Source organism: Capricornis sumatraensis, chromosome 20, assembly GCF_032405125.1.
Source record: "Capricornis sumatraensis isolate serow.1 chromosome 20, serow.2, whole genome shotgun sequence".
NCBI lineage: Eukaryota > Metazoa > Chordata > Mammalia > Artiodactyla > Bovidae > Capricornis > Capricornis sumatraensis.
Window position 1 is genome coordinate 22544198 of NC_091088.1, and position 18290 is coordinate 22562487.

General features: G+C 38.5%; 1 protein-coding gene across 2 annotated transcripts in view; it reads left to right on the top strand.

The window, feature by feature from the left end:
* The window catches only part of LONP2 (lon peptidase 2, peroxisomal), an 82954-nt gene that overhangs the window by 26714 nt on the left and 37950 nt on the right, over window positions 1-18290 (top strand). For both annotated transcript variants that reach the window (XM_068993280.1, XM_068993281.1), the window contains 2 exons: window positions 6552-6693; window positions 17474-17624. In XM_068993280.1, the coding sequence (XP_068849381.1) occupies window positions 6552-6693; window positions 17474-17624 (293 nt within the window). The remainder of the gene's footprint in view (window positions 1-6551; window positions 6694-17473; window positions 17625-18290) is intronic.

The window sequence follows — 18290 nt, forward strand, 5'->3', positions numbered from 1 at the left end:
GGTTGGTAGGCAATATATAAGGTCATAATCCTTACCACTTATATAAACACTGTTGGGTTTAAACAGATCCCTGTTTTAAATCTTTACTGAAAATGATAGATAGAAAATTTGTTTTCTTTTTTCAAGTGAGTATACTTTTGTATGTGTGACTGTTGTTAAGAGAACTGAACCTAAAGAAAATGAAGATTTATTTTTTTATGGATCTTTTGTGAAAGAAGCTTGTGTATTTGCCTAAAATATGTATAAATATAAGCTTTTTTATGGTGCATGTTGAGGTTATGATCACTGCCAAATAAAAGGTATGTGGGTTTGTCTGTGAATCATTCTGTTAAGGTATTTTCGATACACCTTGCTGGTAAACATGTACTTCTTAGCCATCACTGTACCAGATGTTTTGCTGAACACTACAGCAACGTGTGCTTGTGGTATTGGGGACTTATTACCCACCCACCGTCTACATGGCCAAAGCCTGGAGAAAGTTTCTGTCTGAAAGCCTGTTGAGAAGCTGGTGGAGAGCCGGGAGTGCTGGATGACAGGAAGGCCAGTTGAGAGCAGAGTATGCGCTTGTGCCGGAGTTACTGGTTGGAGGAGGTGATGAGGGGAGAGGAGACAGCAGAGGATTATAGCACCACCATGGGGTGGGGCTTGTGAGAACAAGTGGCTCCACGTCACAGTTGAGGCATTCGGGCAACACCCAGGTCTTGACATTTTAGTCCTGGTCACATGCTCACAAGCAGAGTTCACGCGGAGTTTTGTTTTTCTTCCGCCTGTGAGTAGGCACTGCTGTTCAGCAGCCTTAAAATAGTCAAGGAAAAACAGAGCTGCGTTCTCTTATCTTCCTTGCTTGTTCTCTTGATTGTGCCACTCACTTTCCCCAGTTTCCCACGCATGGAGCGCCAGCCTTTTGGTAGAAGTGCCTGTTTATGTGGAGGAAGGTGCTAATAAGTTAGAAATTGATTTTAAAAACAACCTAAGGTATTATCTTTTAGAGTTAAAATGACAGTGAGGTGGGAGATGGGAAGAAAAAGACTGGGTTCACATGAAAATCCTAGACTGAGAAGATAGCAGTGATCTGACTGAATATTGTCCCATTGTTCAGGTTCATGTTACCTCGGTGGATTAGAGGAAGAATAGTCTTGTTTATGCTCCATATTAACTACCACATTTTTTCAGCTTAATATTTCTCATCATCTCCATTGAGACTTTTGTCTACTTTTATAAGTCACAGAATCTCTGTTCCCATCTATCAGTTTTTGACTTGTATTTTAGTAATTTAAATAATTTAATTAATTATTTAAATATAAATAATTTAAATCAGTTCATAAACATTAAAGATAAAGTGACTTCTTTGGGGGTGAGGTTTTATAAAGTCGTGTTTGGATAATGATCTTTTTTCATTAGCTGTTCCTCAGTGAAATATATGTTGTGATATTTCTCAGGTTGTTGATGAGAGTAACTCTTTGAAAGTCACTTACTAAAAAAAAAAAGTCACTTACTAGCTGTTTGTTCAAATGATAAAGTTATATCATTGTAAGGAATCCTCTGCTCAATTCTTAACCAGTTTGAGAAGAAAAATGAACTTTTGCTTTCCACGTTGATAAATTTTCATATGTAACCTGAAATAGTGAAGTTTTAACTAAATTAGCTGTTTCATTATTAGTCTCTACAAGGGAAAAATAACTGAAGCAGCAAGGTTTTAAAATATTTTTAGCATAGTACGCCAGACATGTTACTGTTTGCTCATCAGCCTCCTTTATAACATGTATTTGCATATAGCTCTTCTTTGCCTCCGAAAAGCTTCCATGTTTGTCTTGAGGCTGCAACCCAAGTCAGTGATGATCTTGCTCTCCTCTGGACTATTGTGCTCTTTAATGATTCAATAATACAGGTCTCTGGCATTTCTGATATATTCCTGTGGAGGTAAAATGTAAATATAGTGAAAGTAGGAGCTCTGTAGGCTAGGGATTATTTTGTATTTTCTAATCCTCCGTACATTCTGTACTGCCGAGCACAGTGCCAAGCATGGTAAGTGCTCCGTAAATGCTGTGTGAGTTCAAGTAAGATTAAAACATCTTGGAAATCAGGCAGTCCGTTGGACGAGCACATCCATGCAAATGACTGTCTAAGAAGATTTAGGAATGACTGCTACAGAACAGTTTCATTTGTTTAGACATGCTATATTAAAGACTATTTTTAGTTCCTTAAAGACTTTCTGTTTTAAAAAGAGCTCATTAGGATTTCTTTTAGGTTTATTACTTTATCCAACTTGAGATACATGCACACACACCTGCCAGATTTTCATCAAGCAGCTTTTGCTCTTTTTTAAAGCAATAGAGTTATCATCCTACCCTTTCAACTTAACATTGCAACATAAACTTTTTATATTACTTTAAATTGTTTGTGAATATCACTTTAATAGTTTGTCTTGTAGTCCATAAGTGCTCCTTCATTGGATAGGCATGAAAAAATTGATGGGAAAATGCCGTTTTTTCTCCCTCTCTACATACTGGAAAAGAAGTAAGGAAAGACATCCCTTATTTCTAACGTTTAGATATCCTTGGCAGTGACAGAATGACCAGCCTCTTGGACTACATTGGATTTGATTTGACTATATCTAGAGATGATGCATGACTAAACTGAACTGAACTGAGAGATGATGCAATATAGTAAAATAGTTGATTACAGTGCAGCTGTAAGTAGGTGATATTGTAATTTTATGTAGTTGTTTTCTCAAGCATAATACAGATTGCTTTGGGGAAAATTAAGAATGCTAATCTTGTCACTTAAAATTTTGAACTATGTAGGCATTTTTTTGTTTTTGTATCTTATACACTGATTGAATTCTCCTGATAAGCCTATGAACAATTACAACAATAAGCTTATGTAACAGTTACAACTATGGATCTATATATTTTCAAGTTCACGTGTATGGTTTAATTTTGAGAAAAACTCCAAGATAGTTACATATTCAGGCTGAATTATAAGTAATTGGAGCTATACATTCTTAGAAAAATAAAAGGAAAATGTCCTCAAGCTTTCCTGTATTGTACTATATTGCTTTCTAGATGTGGTATCATAAGGAAGAAGTATTTTGCCCTCAAAAGAGAGTACTTTGCCCTCAAAAAGGTTACAATTTGTAAAATCATTTATTTTCTACCTCTGTAGTTTCTTAGGATGCTAATTTGTTTCTGTTTTTTTTTTAATGTTTGTGTTTGTTTGTTGAAAGAGAACATTTTTGTGTATTTATTCATATTCCAAAGGTTTCAGTTCGGTTCAGTCGCTCAGTCATGTCCGACTCTGCTATCCCATGAACCGCAGCACGCCAGGCCTCTCCGTCTATCACCAACTCCCAGAGCCCACCCAAACCCATGTCCATTGAGTCATTGATGCCATCCAACCATCTCATCCTCTCGTCCCCTTCTCCTCCTGCCCTCAATCTTTCCCAGCATCAGGTTTAGTCCAAAGGTTCAGTCATAGTATATTCTGTAACTTCAGTCAGTGAATTGCATGCTACCCATACCTTCTAGCAAAACGCAAGCACATTACAGATACTTTACATAGCTCACAGGCTCTGCTCACAGTTGTCTTGATTTGACATCTAGATTAGTGGTACATATTTGGGGATGTCACCTGTGATGGAGGAGCTCTAGGGGCATTGAATGCTCTTGGGGCTGTTGTAACTGAGCAAAAGGCTCATGTGCCCATGGCTCAGAAAGCCGAACTCTGACAGCAGGTTTGTAGCAAAGGAAGGGTTTATTGCAGGGTGCCCAGCAATCCTGTGGGAGACAAGCCTCAGATCCAGTTCCACTTGATCTTTGAGCAAGGGGTTTTTCTAAAGGTGGGGAACAAAGAGGCTGGGGTTAATTATCATTGTGTGACATTTCTGTGACATTTCTTAATTGTAGTTTCAAGAGTCTGAATGTCTCTGGTTTATGATTCTCTGGCCAGGTGGTCTATGGCTTGGGGCTCCTTGCCCTGGAGAAGCAACCTGAGTTGTATGTTAAACAATGAGATTTATAACAGCTATTTCAGTACACTGGCGATGTTATTAACAGCACAGTCATCTGACTCTGGTTGGTCAGTGTTGCATTAGTGCAGGATTGAGGTCAGAGGAGACAAGAAAAGGAATAAAGTTTTGGATAGATTAATCATTAACTCAGTAAGGGAACTTGGTCTGGGGGGCTCGGTTTCACTATGAAAAGACCATTATAAGAGTTGCTTCTGTGAGACAGACATTGAAATGGGACCCAAATTTGATGTACTGACACCTGCCTTTGTATCTTTTTCCAGGAAATTACAAGTGGACTTAAAGTAGCTATTAAAATAACAGTTACAATTACATCTTTTGAAAGCTTACTGTGTGCCAGGCACTGGGCTGTGTGCTTTACCTATAATAGTCTCTAGTGATCTCATGTAATTTATCAGGTTGGTACTGCCATTATCCCCATTTTAGCAGATGAGGAAACTGAGGCTTGGGTCATATTATTTATGCAAAGCAGTACTCAGAGACTTATACGACCTTAACAGTGGTCATAGATATTTTGGGTCCTGGCGTCATTGATCTGGTGTCTTTAAGCAAATAAAGGCTTCTATTTGGGAAACGATCTTACAACTCTATATGCAGTATCTAATCTGTATTAAGACCCACTTTCTGTTATCAGAGTGCTCACTGGCTCTTTAGAGGAGGCCATATGCTTGGTACCCATGGATGAAACCTAGGTCTTAAGTGTGAATCAGGAGACTTATAGCGCCAGTACATGCTGCAGACATTGCATTATTGGAAAGATCCCTTTGTAAGAGGTGGTCAGGAAGAGTTTAGTAGGATCTCTGAGATTTACATAGGCAGGGAGGGTATTAAGAGCAGGAACTCAACCATATTAACAAAGGTTAAAAAAAAGTGTAAAGGATATTAATAGAACCTCAGTTGTGGTTGGAAAGCTGGTGGTGGGGACTGGATTGTGAAGAACCTTGAATTCCAGACTGAAGAGTTTGGACCTTATCTTCTAGGTTCTGGGAAGCAGTAGAAAGCCTAGGAGGAGTTGTTTGTATACTATGACTAGTACTTAGATTTCTAGGGCAGCTGTCTAGAATATTATTTTCTCTCCATGACTGTAGGTCTAGAATTGTCAGGACTTGGTTTTGAAATCTGCCTATCAAAAACAGTAAGGAAAGGAAAAGAAATTAATGCAGCAAGAAATGACCCTTTGAGAGAAATGAGCTTTGAGGTGTTTTTTTTTTTTTTTTTAATTTCCCTTCCTTGCTTATTCACAGAAGGCTGACAAATCTGTCAGTTCTCCAGAGAGAGAATTTCGGAGAACTTATTACTTATGAGTCTTGTCATTCCTATATCCTGTTCTGAAGTCTCGAATGTGCTAACTCCTCATTATAACCGGACAGTGTTCATTGTATCTGGTTCCAGGCCCTCAATCACGCCCCCAGATGAAAAGCATTCCTACGATATTCTTGAGGCTTTCTTGTCTTTTCAAAGGTCACTATTTACTCTGTCCTACTTTATACCAGTCATGTGGCAGGATTGCTCCGTGAGCCGGCTTTGTGCAGATCATGAGATATGGCCGCTGTTCCACTTGTCCTTGGTTTCTTTCTTGCAGGCTCTCACCCTTTCATGCCTCTTCACAAACAGCATTTGATTTCTCATGGCTTAGGCCGTAGGGTTATAATTAAAATCAGGAAATTGCTGCTTAAAATAAAGTTTCGCTGGCTTTGTCAAAAAGGCACTGTTTTTAGTTTGACAAACATATTTTTATTTCGTTTCATGCTCTGCATCTGTCAGTTATGTAGCTGATTTTTGATCAGATATGTTAAAGCAGCCTCTAACATTTGAACGCACAACCAAATGTCTGGCTGAGCTTGGTTATGCCAGTTGGTGTATATAGGGTAAACACAGTTTTATTCAAAAGGCCAGAATTAATGAAATTTTTCTATAAATACTGTTGGTCCCAGATCCTCTTACTACTATGTGTAACAAATTATTGTCTATGAACACAAAAAAGTTGGAATTTTTTTCTGTTTTTTGGTGGGGTCTGCAAGTATTTTGAGTGGACCTTTGAACCAGTTCTAATTTCCTCCATGAATATGGTGATAATGTTTTAGCCAGCCCCAAGACAGCCTTTTCAGACTAAAAAGGCAGTTATGTTGGGGTTTGGGAAGTGCCAGAAAGGTGCCCTGAAAAGCTATGAAAAATATGGGAATTAAATTCATAGCGCTCTCTGGATGTTTTGGAATCTTGGAAGTGTAAGAATTGTAACTATGTGACTAAAGTATAATTTTTTTCAGTTTCACTAAGTGGTAAAAATTAGATACAGTGCTTCCAATATCATGGGTAATTTACAGCCAGAATTAAATAGAAAATAAGAATTGAATCTGATGATTCTTTGATGTATCACAGGGCTTTTAAAATTTATAGTATCTCTTTACTATATTCCTGTGGTAACTAAATAACTTTTTCCTGATCCAGAATTTTGATTTCTAAGTGATACTGTGCCTGCCTCCTGCCATCTCTCTGTTGCTAATCTATGGCTTGCCTTCTGCAGGCGCACCTATGTTGGCAGCATGCCTGGCCGGATAATCAATGGCTTGAAGACTGTAGGGGTAAACAATCCAGTGTTCCTGTTAGATGAAGTGGACAAACTAGGGAAAAGTCTGCAGGGTGATCCTGCAGCAGCTCTGCTTGAGGTAAGATTTACAAGGTCTCCATCTTTACTCACACTGGAAAAGTGTGGGTAAGAGTAGATGATCATGTTTAGGGAATATATACATTCATGTGGATCTCCCAGGTGTGATAGTGGTAAAGAACCCACCTGCAAACTTGGGTTCCATCTCTGGATCGGGAAGAACCCCTGGAGGAGGCCATGGCAACCCACACTGGTACTCTTACCTGGACAATCCCATGAACCGAGGAGCCTGGTGAGCTACAGTCCAGAGGGCTGCAGTAAGACGTGGCCAAAGTGACTTAGCACGCACACATGCAATACATTGATGTGGGTTTAGTCATGGGAAAAATACTTCGATACAAACTAAAATCTGAAGCCATCTGATAATTTAAAATGTCTAAGGGATTTTCTTTGTTCTTTTTCTAATAATTCCTCTTGTTTCTTTTTTTCCTTTTTTGTTTTTATCAGTTTAGTTTAATAAAATTTTATGCATTCTTATTGTTTAGAGAATAGCAATTCTGTAATATTGTTACAAAAAACAGCAAGCAAGTCTAGTCCCTGGGGTTCCTTATTTCCTTTTCTGCACTTTGACCCTCTGACTTTTAGTTCGTTTTTGAGATAGTGTGGCTGTATTGCTTTCTTGATTTTAGGGGTTTGGGCGTTATCTGTGGATTCCTTTCTATAGGAGATGAGTTTGCTTGCTTATACTTCCAACCTCCCAATATAAATCGTATCCTGATTTTGTTAAGTCATTGTTGAGGGTTTGCGCTATTACAGTTATATAAGTGCTTTTCTCAGCTGAACCCTGTGAACCAGGATCACTCTTCTTTTTCTGTCCTTTGTGTTTTTTTGTGTTTTTAAAAATCTTTTTGAAGTTAATGATTGTCTTGTTTCTTTTGTTTACTTTCACCAACTATCTAATTATGTTGGGAGACTTTCAAACACTTTGTGTTTCATCGATTTTGTCTTCCGTAAGCCTCCGATCTAAATTGGCTGTCCCCACCCTGGGTACGGAGCTGTGGTCCGAGGGTCACTCTTCACCTCCCCCACGTTGGGTTTCCTGATTCCTACAGCCCATGTCTTCCTCTGTTTTGATTCATTCTCTCATTGTCCTGGTGTTAGACCCTCAGTAGCTTCCTGAGAAAGCCTGAATGTAAACATTTTTCAACTTTGAATATCAGAAAGTGTCTTTATGGTTCTCTCATACTTGACTGGTAGTTTGACTGGGTGTAGAATTCCGGGTGGAAATAATTTTCCTGCAAACTTTTAAAGACAGTCTCTCCTCTGTTGCTGTTGATGAAACAAAGCTGTTGTGGTCCTGTCTTTTGTGCCTTGTTTTACTCTCTGAAACCTTCTCAGGTCTCCACTTTATCCCAGTGTTCTGAAGATTAACTACTCTGCCACGGCATGGGTCTCTTTGTTTCCATTTTCGCTGGTGCTCTGAAGACTCTTTGTATTGAGAAGTCCTCTCCTTTTATTTCTGTGAAGTTTTCTTGAACCTTTTTGTTGGTGATTCTTCTTCATTTTCGGGGAGCTCCTATTAATTTGATGTTAGATCTGTAATTTTCTTATCTCCCCTATTACTCACCTTTTTTATGGTTTGCTCTACTTCCTCTGAAGACTTCCTCAGCTTTATCTTTTAATCCTTCTCTGAGTTTGTCATTTCAGAGGACCACCCCCCCTTTTTTTTAACTTCTCTGCATGTTCTTTTAATAGTATCTTGCTCTTGTTACATAGTTGTAAAATGTCTTTTTATCTCTGTGAGAAAAATACTAATAGATTAAGAAAATTTTTTTCTTTCTTTGCTCTAAAGCTTCATTTGGCTATTCATTACATATATTTTTTCTGGTCTCTGTCTTTTATATTAGAATCTTTCATTAGATGTCTGACAGTTTTGTCTGTTCATATATAAAATTAGTTGATTGGTTGGTTGCTAAGTCCTATCCACCTCTTGGCAACCCCGTGGACTGTAGCCCACCAGGCCCCTCTGTCCATGGGATTTTCCAGGCAAGAATATTGGAATTGGTTGCCATTTCTTTCTCCAGGGGATCATCCCAACCCAGGGATTGAACCTGCGTCTGCTGCTTAGCAAATGGATTCTTTACCATTGAGCCATCAGGGAAGCCCCATTCATATTTAATAGGATTTTAAAATGCTGATTGGAAGCTATAAGCATGTTCAGTCCAGTTCAGTTCAGTCGCTCAGTCGTGTCTGACTCTTTGCAACCCCATGAATCGCAGCACGCCAGGCCTCCCTGTCCATCACCATCTCCCGGAGTTCACTCAGACTCACGTCCATGGAGTCCTTGATGCCATCCAGCCATCTCATCCTCGGTCGTCCCCTTCTCCTCCTGCCCCCAATCCTTCCCAGCATCAGAGTCTTTTCCAATGAGTCAACTCTTTGCATGAGGTGGCCAAAGTACTGGAGCTTCAGCTTTAGCATCATTCCTTCCAAAGAAATCCCAGGGCTGATCTCCTTTAGAATGGACTGGTTGGATCTCCCTGCAGTCCAAGGGACTCTCAAGAGTCTTCCACCACAGTTCAAAAGCATCAATTCTTCGGCTCTCAGCCTTCTTCACAGTCCAACTCTCGCATCCATACATGACCACAGGAAAACCCATAGCCTTGACTAGACGGACCTTAGTCGGCAAAGTAATGTCTCTGCTTTTGAATATGCTATCTAGGTTGGTCATAACTTTCCTTCCAAGGAGTAAGCGTCTTTTAATTTCATGGCTGCAGTCACCATCTGCAGTGATTTTGGAGCCCAAAAAAATAAAGTCTGACACTGTTTCTACTGTTTCCCCATCTATTTCCCATGAAGTGATGGGACCGGATGCCATGATCTTTGTTTTCTGAATGTTGAGCTTTAAGCCAACTTTTTCACTCTCCTCTTTTACTTTCATCAAGAGGCTTTTTACTTCCTCTTCACTTTCTGCCATAAGGGTGGTGTCATCTGCGTATCTGAGGTTACTGATATTTCTCCTGGCAATCTTGATTCCAGCTTGTGTTTCTTCCAGTCCAGCGTTTCTCATGATGTACTCTGAATATAAGTTAAAAGCAGGATGACAATATACAGCCTTGACGTACTCCTTTTCCTATTTGGAACCAGTCTGTTGTTCCATGTCCAGTTCTAACTGTTGCTTCCTGACCTAGAGAGGGTTTATTGATTATGATTTTCAGGGTAGGTCATCTGACTAATATATTTGATTGTGGAACCTCATGTGTCAGTAACTTTAGGTCTTTTTTTAAGGCTGGTCAGATTTCTTAGGGAAGACTCTACAAGTCTCTTGGCTTGAGAATGAAGGCCCAGCTGCCAGCCTCTGGGAGCCACATAGGGGAAGCATTCAGCATCCCAGATGCATGCACTCACCTGAGCTGCTGTTTTCAGTAGACTATGTACTCTGGTCAGCTGTGTTGTGTCACCTGTGCAGGGGCCTGCTGATTTATGTTCTTAAGGGAATCCCAGTACTTTACTGGGATGGGGAAGGGATCTGGCATCTGACTGCGTCTTAAGTTTACTTTAACCAGTCCTCCGTATTTTACCACTTCTGCCCCACTCTTTACCGTGGTTTATGTAAAATAATATTAATATTCAGATTGGTTTTTAAAACTGAGGGAAAACTTGCTTTGTGAAAGTGGTTTTTTTTTCTTTATTTCCTTGCTTTGAGTTCCCTCTGGCTTCCTGATTCTTTTCTGTTGTTGTAATCTCCTGAGGACAGGATGGACTGAGACGTGACTTACAAATAGGGAGGCCATACATTCTGTTTTGCATGGGACACTCCTGGTTATGCCTAATTCTTAACTGCATTCTCTTTTAGTCTTAGAAGTGGGGCCTCTTTAGACAATAAAAGGCATAGTTACCTCACTTTAAAAGCCCCAGGGTTTGGAGATAAGAGTTTTATTTGGTTTGATTTTTGCTTGTTTTTATTCAAAAACAGTTCTCCTTTGTCTCAGTAACTAGTTTACTAATCAGTACTATGAATGATAGAATAATGAACATTATTTAAGATTTTAGTTGTTTCTTAGGTGCTGACTTTAGACTTGAAGACTTTAATTGGAGCATTTTTCAGATAATATAACAGATTCTCTCATTAGACGCACACTGTTACCTTGTTGAAAAGAACTTAAGATGGATTCCCTGATAGTTAGATTTCCCAACAGACTGTCTCTGGGAATTGTGAGACAAGTCTACCAAAGACAGCTTCACAAGTAGTAGGAGAGGAATAAACCCCTGTATGTTTGTTTGACTGTATATTTTAAGTGTTCACCTAGTGCTTTGTAGCGATTCAGTAATGTTTGTTGAATTGATGTTTGATGATGAGTAGCTGACATATTGATATTTTCTGACATAGAACTTGATAGTCACTCTTTTGGCAATTGATTTATTAATATTCTAAACTAAAAATAAAAAAATCTCAAAAGATACCTTTAAGCGCCACCCTGGGTTGGGTGCTCATCTCTGCGGTTTAGTGACTAATAGCAGCAGTTTGACTGTGGTGCTGTAGAGTGAAGCAAGATGCAGATATGGAAGAACCAAGGGGCTTGATCCCTGGCATCCTCCTCCCCACCTGCCCAGATCCTGGGTAAGAATTTCTCATGCCTCACAGCATATTAAAGCAAGAAGAATACATGTAAAAACAGTTTGTAAACTGTAAAGCAGAAGTAGATGTTTTTCTGGAATCCCCTTACCTTCTCCACGATCCAAGTGTTGGCAATGTGATCTCTGGTTCCTTTGTCTTTTCTAAACCCAGCTTATACATCTGAAAGTTCTTGGTTCATATACTGCTGAGACCTAGCTTGAAGGATTTTGAGCATAACCTTGCTAGCATGCCAAATGAGCACCATTGTATGGTAGTTTGAACATTCTCTGGCATTGCCCTTCTTTGGGATTGAAATAAAAACTGATCTTTCCAGTCCTGTGGCCACTGCTGAATTTTCCAAATTTGCTGGCATATTTAGTGCAGCACTTTATCTACATCAACTTTTAGTATTTGAAATAGCTTGGCTGGAATTCTGTCACCTCCACTAACTGTCCATAGTAATGCTTCTTAATGCCCGGTTGACTTTACACTCCAGGATGTCTGGCTCTAGATGACTGACCACACCATTGTGGTTATCTGAGTCATTAAGACCTTTTTTGTATAGTTCTTTGGTGTATTCTTGCCACCTTTTCTCAATCTCTTGCTTCTATTAGGTCCTTACTGTTTCTGTCCTTTATGGTGTCCATCCTTGCATGAAATGTTCCCTTAATATCTGCAATTTTCTTGAAGAGATTTCTGGTCTTTCCCATTCTATTGTCTTCAGCTATTTCTTTGCATTGTTCATTTCTTATCTCTCTTTGCTATTCTCTGGAACTCTGCATTCAGTTAGGTTTATCTTTTCCTTTCTCCCCTGCCTTTCACTTCTCTGTTTTCCTCAGCTATTTATAAAACCTCTTCAGACAACCACTTTGCCTTCTTGGATTTCTTTTTCTTTGGGATGGTTTTGGTCACTGCCTCCTGTACAAGGTTACAAACTTCTGTCCATACTTCTTCAGTCATTCTGTCTACCAGACCTAATCCCTTGAATTATTTATCACCCCCATTATATAATCATAATGGGTTTGATTTAGATCATAACTGAATGACCGAGTGGTTTCCCCTACTTTCTCCAACTTAAGCCTGAATTTTACAATGAGAGGAGCTCATGATCTGAGCCACAGTCAGCTCCATGTCTTGTTTTTGCTGACTGTATAGAGCTTCTCCATCTTTGGCTGCAAAGAATATAATCAATCTGCTTCACTGTCTACGCAAAATCCTTTGACTATGTGGATCACAGCAGACGATGGAAAATTCTTAAAAAGGTGGAAGTATCAGGCCACCTTAACCATTTCCTGAAAAACCTGTATGCAAGTCAAGAAGCAACAGAACTGGACGTGGAACAACTGACTGATTCAGAATTGGGAAAGTAGTACAATAAGGCTGTATGTTGTTACCCTGCCTGTATAACTTACATGCAGAGTACATTGTGAGAAATGCTGGGCTGGGTGAATCTCAAGCTGGCATCAAGATTGTCAGGAGAAATATCAAGAACCTCAGATACGCAGATGACACCCCTCTAAAGGCAGAAAGTGAAGAGGAACTGAAGAGCCTCCTGATGAGGGTGAAAGAGGAGAGTGAAAAAGCTGGCTTAAAACTCAGCATTCAAAAACTAAGATTATGGCATCCAGTCCCATCACTTCATGGCAAATAGAAGGGGAAAAAGTGGAAGCAGTGACAGATTTTATTTTCTGGGGCTCCAAAATCACTGCAGATGTTGACTGCAGCCATTAAATTAAAAGATGCTTGCTTCTTGGAAGAAAAGCTGCGACAAACCTAAACAGCTTATTAAAAAGCAGAGATATCACTTTACCAACAAAGGTCCATGTAGTCAAAGCTATGGTTTTTCCAGTAGTCATGTACAGATGTGAGAGCTGGAACATAAAGAAGGCCAAGTGCCAAAGAATTGATGTTTTCAAATTGAGGTTCTGGATAAGACTTGGGAGTCCCTTGGACAGCAAGGAGATCAAACCAGTCAATCCTAAAGGAAATCAACCCTAAATATTCATTGGAAGGACTGGTGCTGAAACTGAAGCTCCAATACTTTCATTATGAGCCAACTCACTGGAAAAGACCCTGATGGTGGGAAAGATTGAAGGCCGAAAGAGAAGGGGATGACAGGGAATGGGATGGTTGGAGGGCATCACCAACTCAGTGAACAAATAGTTTGAGCAAAGTCGGGGAGATGGTAAAGGACAGGGCATGCTGGCATGCTGCAGTCCATGGGGTTGCAAAGAGGCACAGCTTCACTACTGAACAACACAGTGTGCTAAAGCTGCCATAGCAAAATACCACGGACTGGATTTCTTAAAAAAAAAAAAAAAAAGCAAACATGTATTTTCTCACAGTTCTGAAAGCTTGAAGTCTAAAATCAAGGTGTTGGCAGGTTTCATTTTTCCTGAGGTCTCTGACTTGTGCCGCCTTGAGAAGATGCCACCTTTTCACTGTGTGTCTCAGATGACCTTTTCTCTGTGCTCATGCGTGCCTCATCTCTTCCCCTCTCTTAGAAGGACACCAGTCATATTGGATAAGAGACCCACCCTTAATGGCCTTTTCTAACCTTAATGACCTCCTTAAAGACCCTTCTTCCAATTATACATTGAGGGGATACAAGTCAATCTGTAACTAAAGCTAAATATGCAACATAAACATGACATATATGTGCCATTGTACTAATGTTAGGTATTTATACATGCGGCCCATACAGAATACATTTCTAAAGGTTAAGCAGTTATTTTGGGGAAAATGATGGATTTTAATTAGGTAATTGTTTTTATTTTATTTTGTACTGTGGCTGTCAAAGCTTATTCCAGAAGTAAGTATTAACTCCTATTATTTTCTTACTATTCACAGTTTTGCCTCTATTATCTTTCATGATATGTTGCAGAAATCTTTTTAAACACTCCATTGATCCATTTGTATTCTATAAAACTACTGAATCAGGAAAACATGGACTGCCATTGTACTGTGATCACAGTTAAAGCAGATGAGTGAGGACCCCACATCAGCCCATTCTGTTATGGGAGTTCTGCTCTTTTCTTAGACTATCTCATATGTGTGTGATGTGTATTTCAAGGGAGGGCATTTCTTCTTGTAGTAAATATTTTAAAAACTAATTTCTTTCTGGTCTTTATAGACACATAAAGGTGAATATATGGACTCATATTTTCTACTTGCACTTCAGGGGGCTTTTCTAAACATTCCACTTTGATGACCCCTGATCTAGACACCAAATACAGATGTAGTCACAATTGGATAGTGGGTTCACAGGTATTCACGTTGTTACCCATTGTATCCTATGTGTTGCTACATGTATCCTGTGTAATAAAATACTATTAAAACCTTTTAAAGAAGTCATAAGTATGCTTGAAAATTCTGTAGGTGTTATCCTAATAATGTTCTGTCATTTATTATTGCACAAGAGGAGTCTAAGGCTTTTCAGACTGTAGTGTTGAGTCTTCTGGAATATTTTCTTAGTTATTTCTTCAATTACATTTGCTGAGACCTCTTCTTTAGTTACATCAATTAGGTATGAATTGGACATTGTCATTTTTTTCCATGCCTTTCCTCTGAATAGCCTTTCTGCCTTCTAAGGACTGTTTCCTATGTTCTGGACATTTTCTTCAACTTTGTCATTAGCACTGATTTAATTTCTGTAGTACTTGTGTGTGACTTCCAGAGTTGATTTTAGTTATTTTATTGTACTTTATTTTTTTACTTTTGTTGTGAAAAAATATAGCTGTAACAAAAGTTGAAAAAATAGTATAATTAACCATAAAATTTGTCACTTGCTTTAACGATTGCCGTCTCATGGCCAGTGTTGTGTTTTTTTTGACTGTGCTGGGTCTTTGTTGTGGCGTGAAGGCTCTCTAGTTGTGGCACGCAGGCTCACTTGGGCTCTAGAGTGTGCAGGCCCAGGAGTTGCATTGCTCAGTTGCCCCATAGCATGTGGGATCTTGGTTCCACGACCAGGGATTGAACCTGTGACCCCTGCATTGGATGGCGGACTCTTAACCACCAGGTTGCTAGGGAAGTCCCTCGTGGCCAATCTTGTTTTGTCTGTTTCTACCCATTCTCCTTCATCCCATTCTTACTTATTTTGAATCAAATTCCAGACATCATATCTCTTCATAAATACTTTAGCATCTACCCCTAAAAGATTCAGACTTTAAAAAGTATCACCATACCATTAATATCATACTTAGAGATGATAGTTGCCTCATCATGTATAATATGTGGAGTATATTCCTGGATTACCTAACAAGTATCTGTAGTTCTTCTCTTGCCAGAAACAGTTATTGAAGAACAGTTCTCGGCATACACCCCTTCCCATAGTTTAATCACTGTGCTGACTTCACATCCCTGAGGATAAAATGTATCACAGCTGTTTCCATTCCCAGTCATTCTGCATAGGTAGGGATTATAGTTTGGGGTTTACATAGAGATAACTTTTAATGAGAAGAGACCAAAAACAGCTCTGGTCATTCCTGAAATCTGCTCCTTTATGTGGGTGAGTTGGGCCATGGAAGCCCTCACTCTAAGGCTTGAGGAAGAAGCAGAGGTTTGATACCTGAAAAATTGACACTATAAAATGTGTCACTCCCTGGATTCAACAGTTTACCTTAAGGTTTCATCAGAGTAATGGTTCCTAGAAACGCTTCTTAACTGGCATTCTAATGATCATTATTATTTTTGATGTTGTTCAAACTCTACATTTTTTTTTTTGTATTTTCCTAAATAAAAGATAGAGGTATGCAAATTGAGCATCACTGATTTTCTCTCCTCCTAACCTAGGCGTCCAGTAATACACTTTAAAAAGACCTCATTCATAATCCAGAAAACATTGCTTTATTAGTTTTCCTACTTTTAAAAAACTCAGTATTAAAATTTTAAGGGCAAAAAATTATTTCTCTTGGATGGCACCATATCCAACATGTATGTATTAAATTTAATTACAGCCATTAAATGAGAGATTTTTACTTAACTAGGCAATCAGTTTAACTAAGATTGCCATATATAGATGAGCAATTTTCAGATCATTGGTGGACAGTAATATTACACTTAATCAGTTTATACTGAACATAATTAGAATTGTCTTTGATTTGTAAGTAACATTTTTATAACATTACACATTATTTTAAGTCTTGTGAAAATATAAATAGTAGAACTCTCTGGGAGTTATATTCTAGGTACACACTGAGTTACCAATAACAATAACAATGAATATTTAACAAAATTCAGGAGTCTTCAAGAAAAGGGCATCGAATTAAGACTAACTTGTGGATATGTTTAAAAGTAAGTAAAACTTTAGAAAGGGAATCAGAAGCAAGGGAAGCTGGTTATATAGTAAAATTGTGATTGATTTAAGTATTTAAGTCATTTCATGTTAACCCTGTTTATATCTATACTAATCCAGTAAGTGAAAGTGTTAAGATGTTGAAGTTTAGAACGTGGAAGCCATGTGTTGCCTTCTTTAAAGTCCAGTGTAGGCCTCTCCCCTGTGAGTGCCTACAACTTGGAGCATTTGAACAGGGATCTGAGAAGATATAGTCTCCTTAATATACAGTTGTTCAACATTTTAAGACCCTGATTAGTAAATATCTAATTTATTCAATTAAAATATTTTAAAGGGATAGTAATATTTTGCTCATTATAAGCAGGAAGATTTTGCTTTTTAAAAAACCATCGGGAAAATTCCCTGGTGGTTCAGTCTTTAGGATTCCGTGTTTCCAGCTGCAGAGGGCATGGGTTCAATTCCTGATCAAGGAACTAGACCCTACTTACCATGGTGAGCCGCCCCCCACCCCGAAAAAAAACTGTTAAAGACTTTCTGATAATGTTTGAGGAGGAATATACTGATTACTATTTTACCTATTACCTTAGAATTTCAAAATTCCATACACGTTCACTTTATATTCTCATAGCAGTTAAGAGAGGGTGTGTTACCAGGAGGTAAACTGGTTCTGCGGGATTGGTAACTTATTTGTGGCCACATAGTGAGTCATTAATAGATTTTGAGAACAAAGTTTGAATGGTTAATTTTTGCTTCTTTGTGCTTTTATATGTTTAAAAGAATTTTAACATTGAACACGTTTCCCATTTTTAATGTTATCCCCGTATTTCCCAAACTAACTGTATCGAGCAGAAATATCATCGTGAGTTTTAATTTATACGGTTTTCTGTCAGAAGTGCTGCATGTGTTTCAGTGTTTATTGTTCTCCCGCAGGTGCTGGATCCTGAACAAAACCATAACTTCACAGATCATTATCTCAATGTGGCCTTTGACCTTTCCCAAGTTCTTTTTATTGCCACTGCCAACACCACTGCTACTATTCCACCTGCCTTGTTGGACAGAATGGAGATCATTCAGGTGCCAGGTACTTGCTTTGTAAACAAAAGTCATTACTTTGCTAAATAAATTTTGAGTAAAAAATTGATTTGCCAGTGTTGATCAGAAGTTCTGAATCTGGCATATAAACCAGCTTTTATGTAGATTCAACATCTATAAAATAAACATGACAGATAAGAGTATGTTTATGCTCTATACAACATACATTGTATGTTCTGTAACACTTTCAGATTCAACTTAGCATTAAAAACTGATTATTTTTATGGAAAATAAGATATTCTTTGAAGCAATTTCTAAAACTATAGATAAAATAATTTACTTTTTCAAAGTATGTGTCTAAAAACCAAAAATAGATCTTCTCATTGCCAGTGTAGCTTCCTATCTATCAGATTTGGAAGTTTTTACTATCTCTTAGAACATCTAATCATTTATTCTCATTAGGAAGTAGATCCTAAGACTTTCTCTTTGTTACAGCTGGCCTCATTTTTATATAAAATTACAGAGTGCTTTCAAATTCTTCTTTTTAGTTGAATCTGTCAATACTTATATACTTTTTTTTTTTTTTTAGCCATGTCTTCTCTTTCACAGGACTGTTTTTAAAAAAGTCCTTTAGTTGTGTGTATGTTCAGTTGCTCAGTCATGTCACTTTTTGTGGCCCCATGGGCTGTAATCCACCAGGCTCCTGTGGAATTTT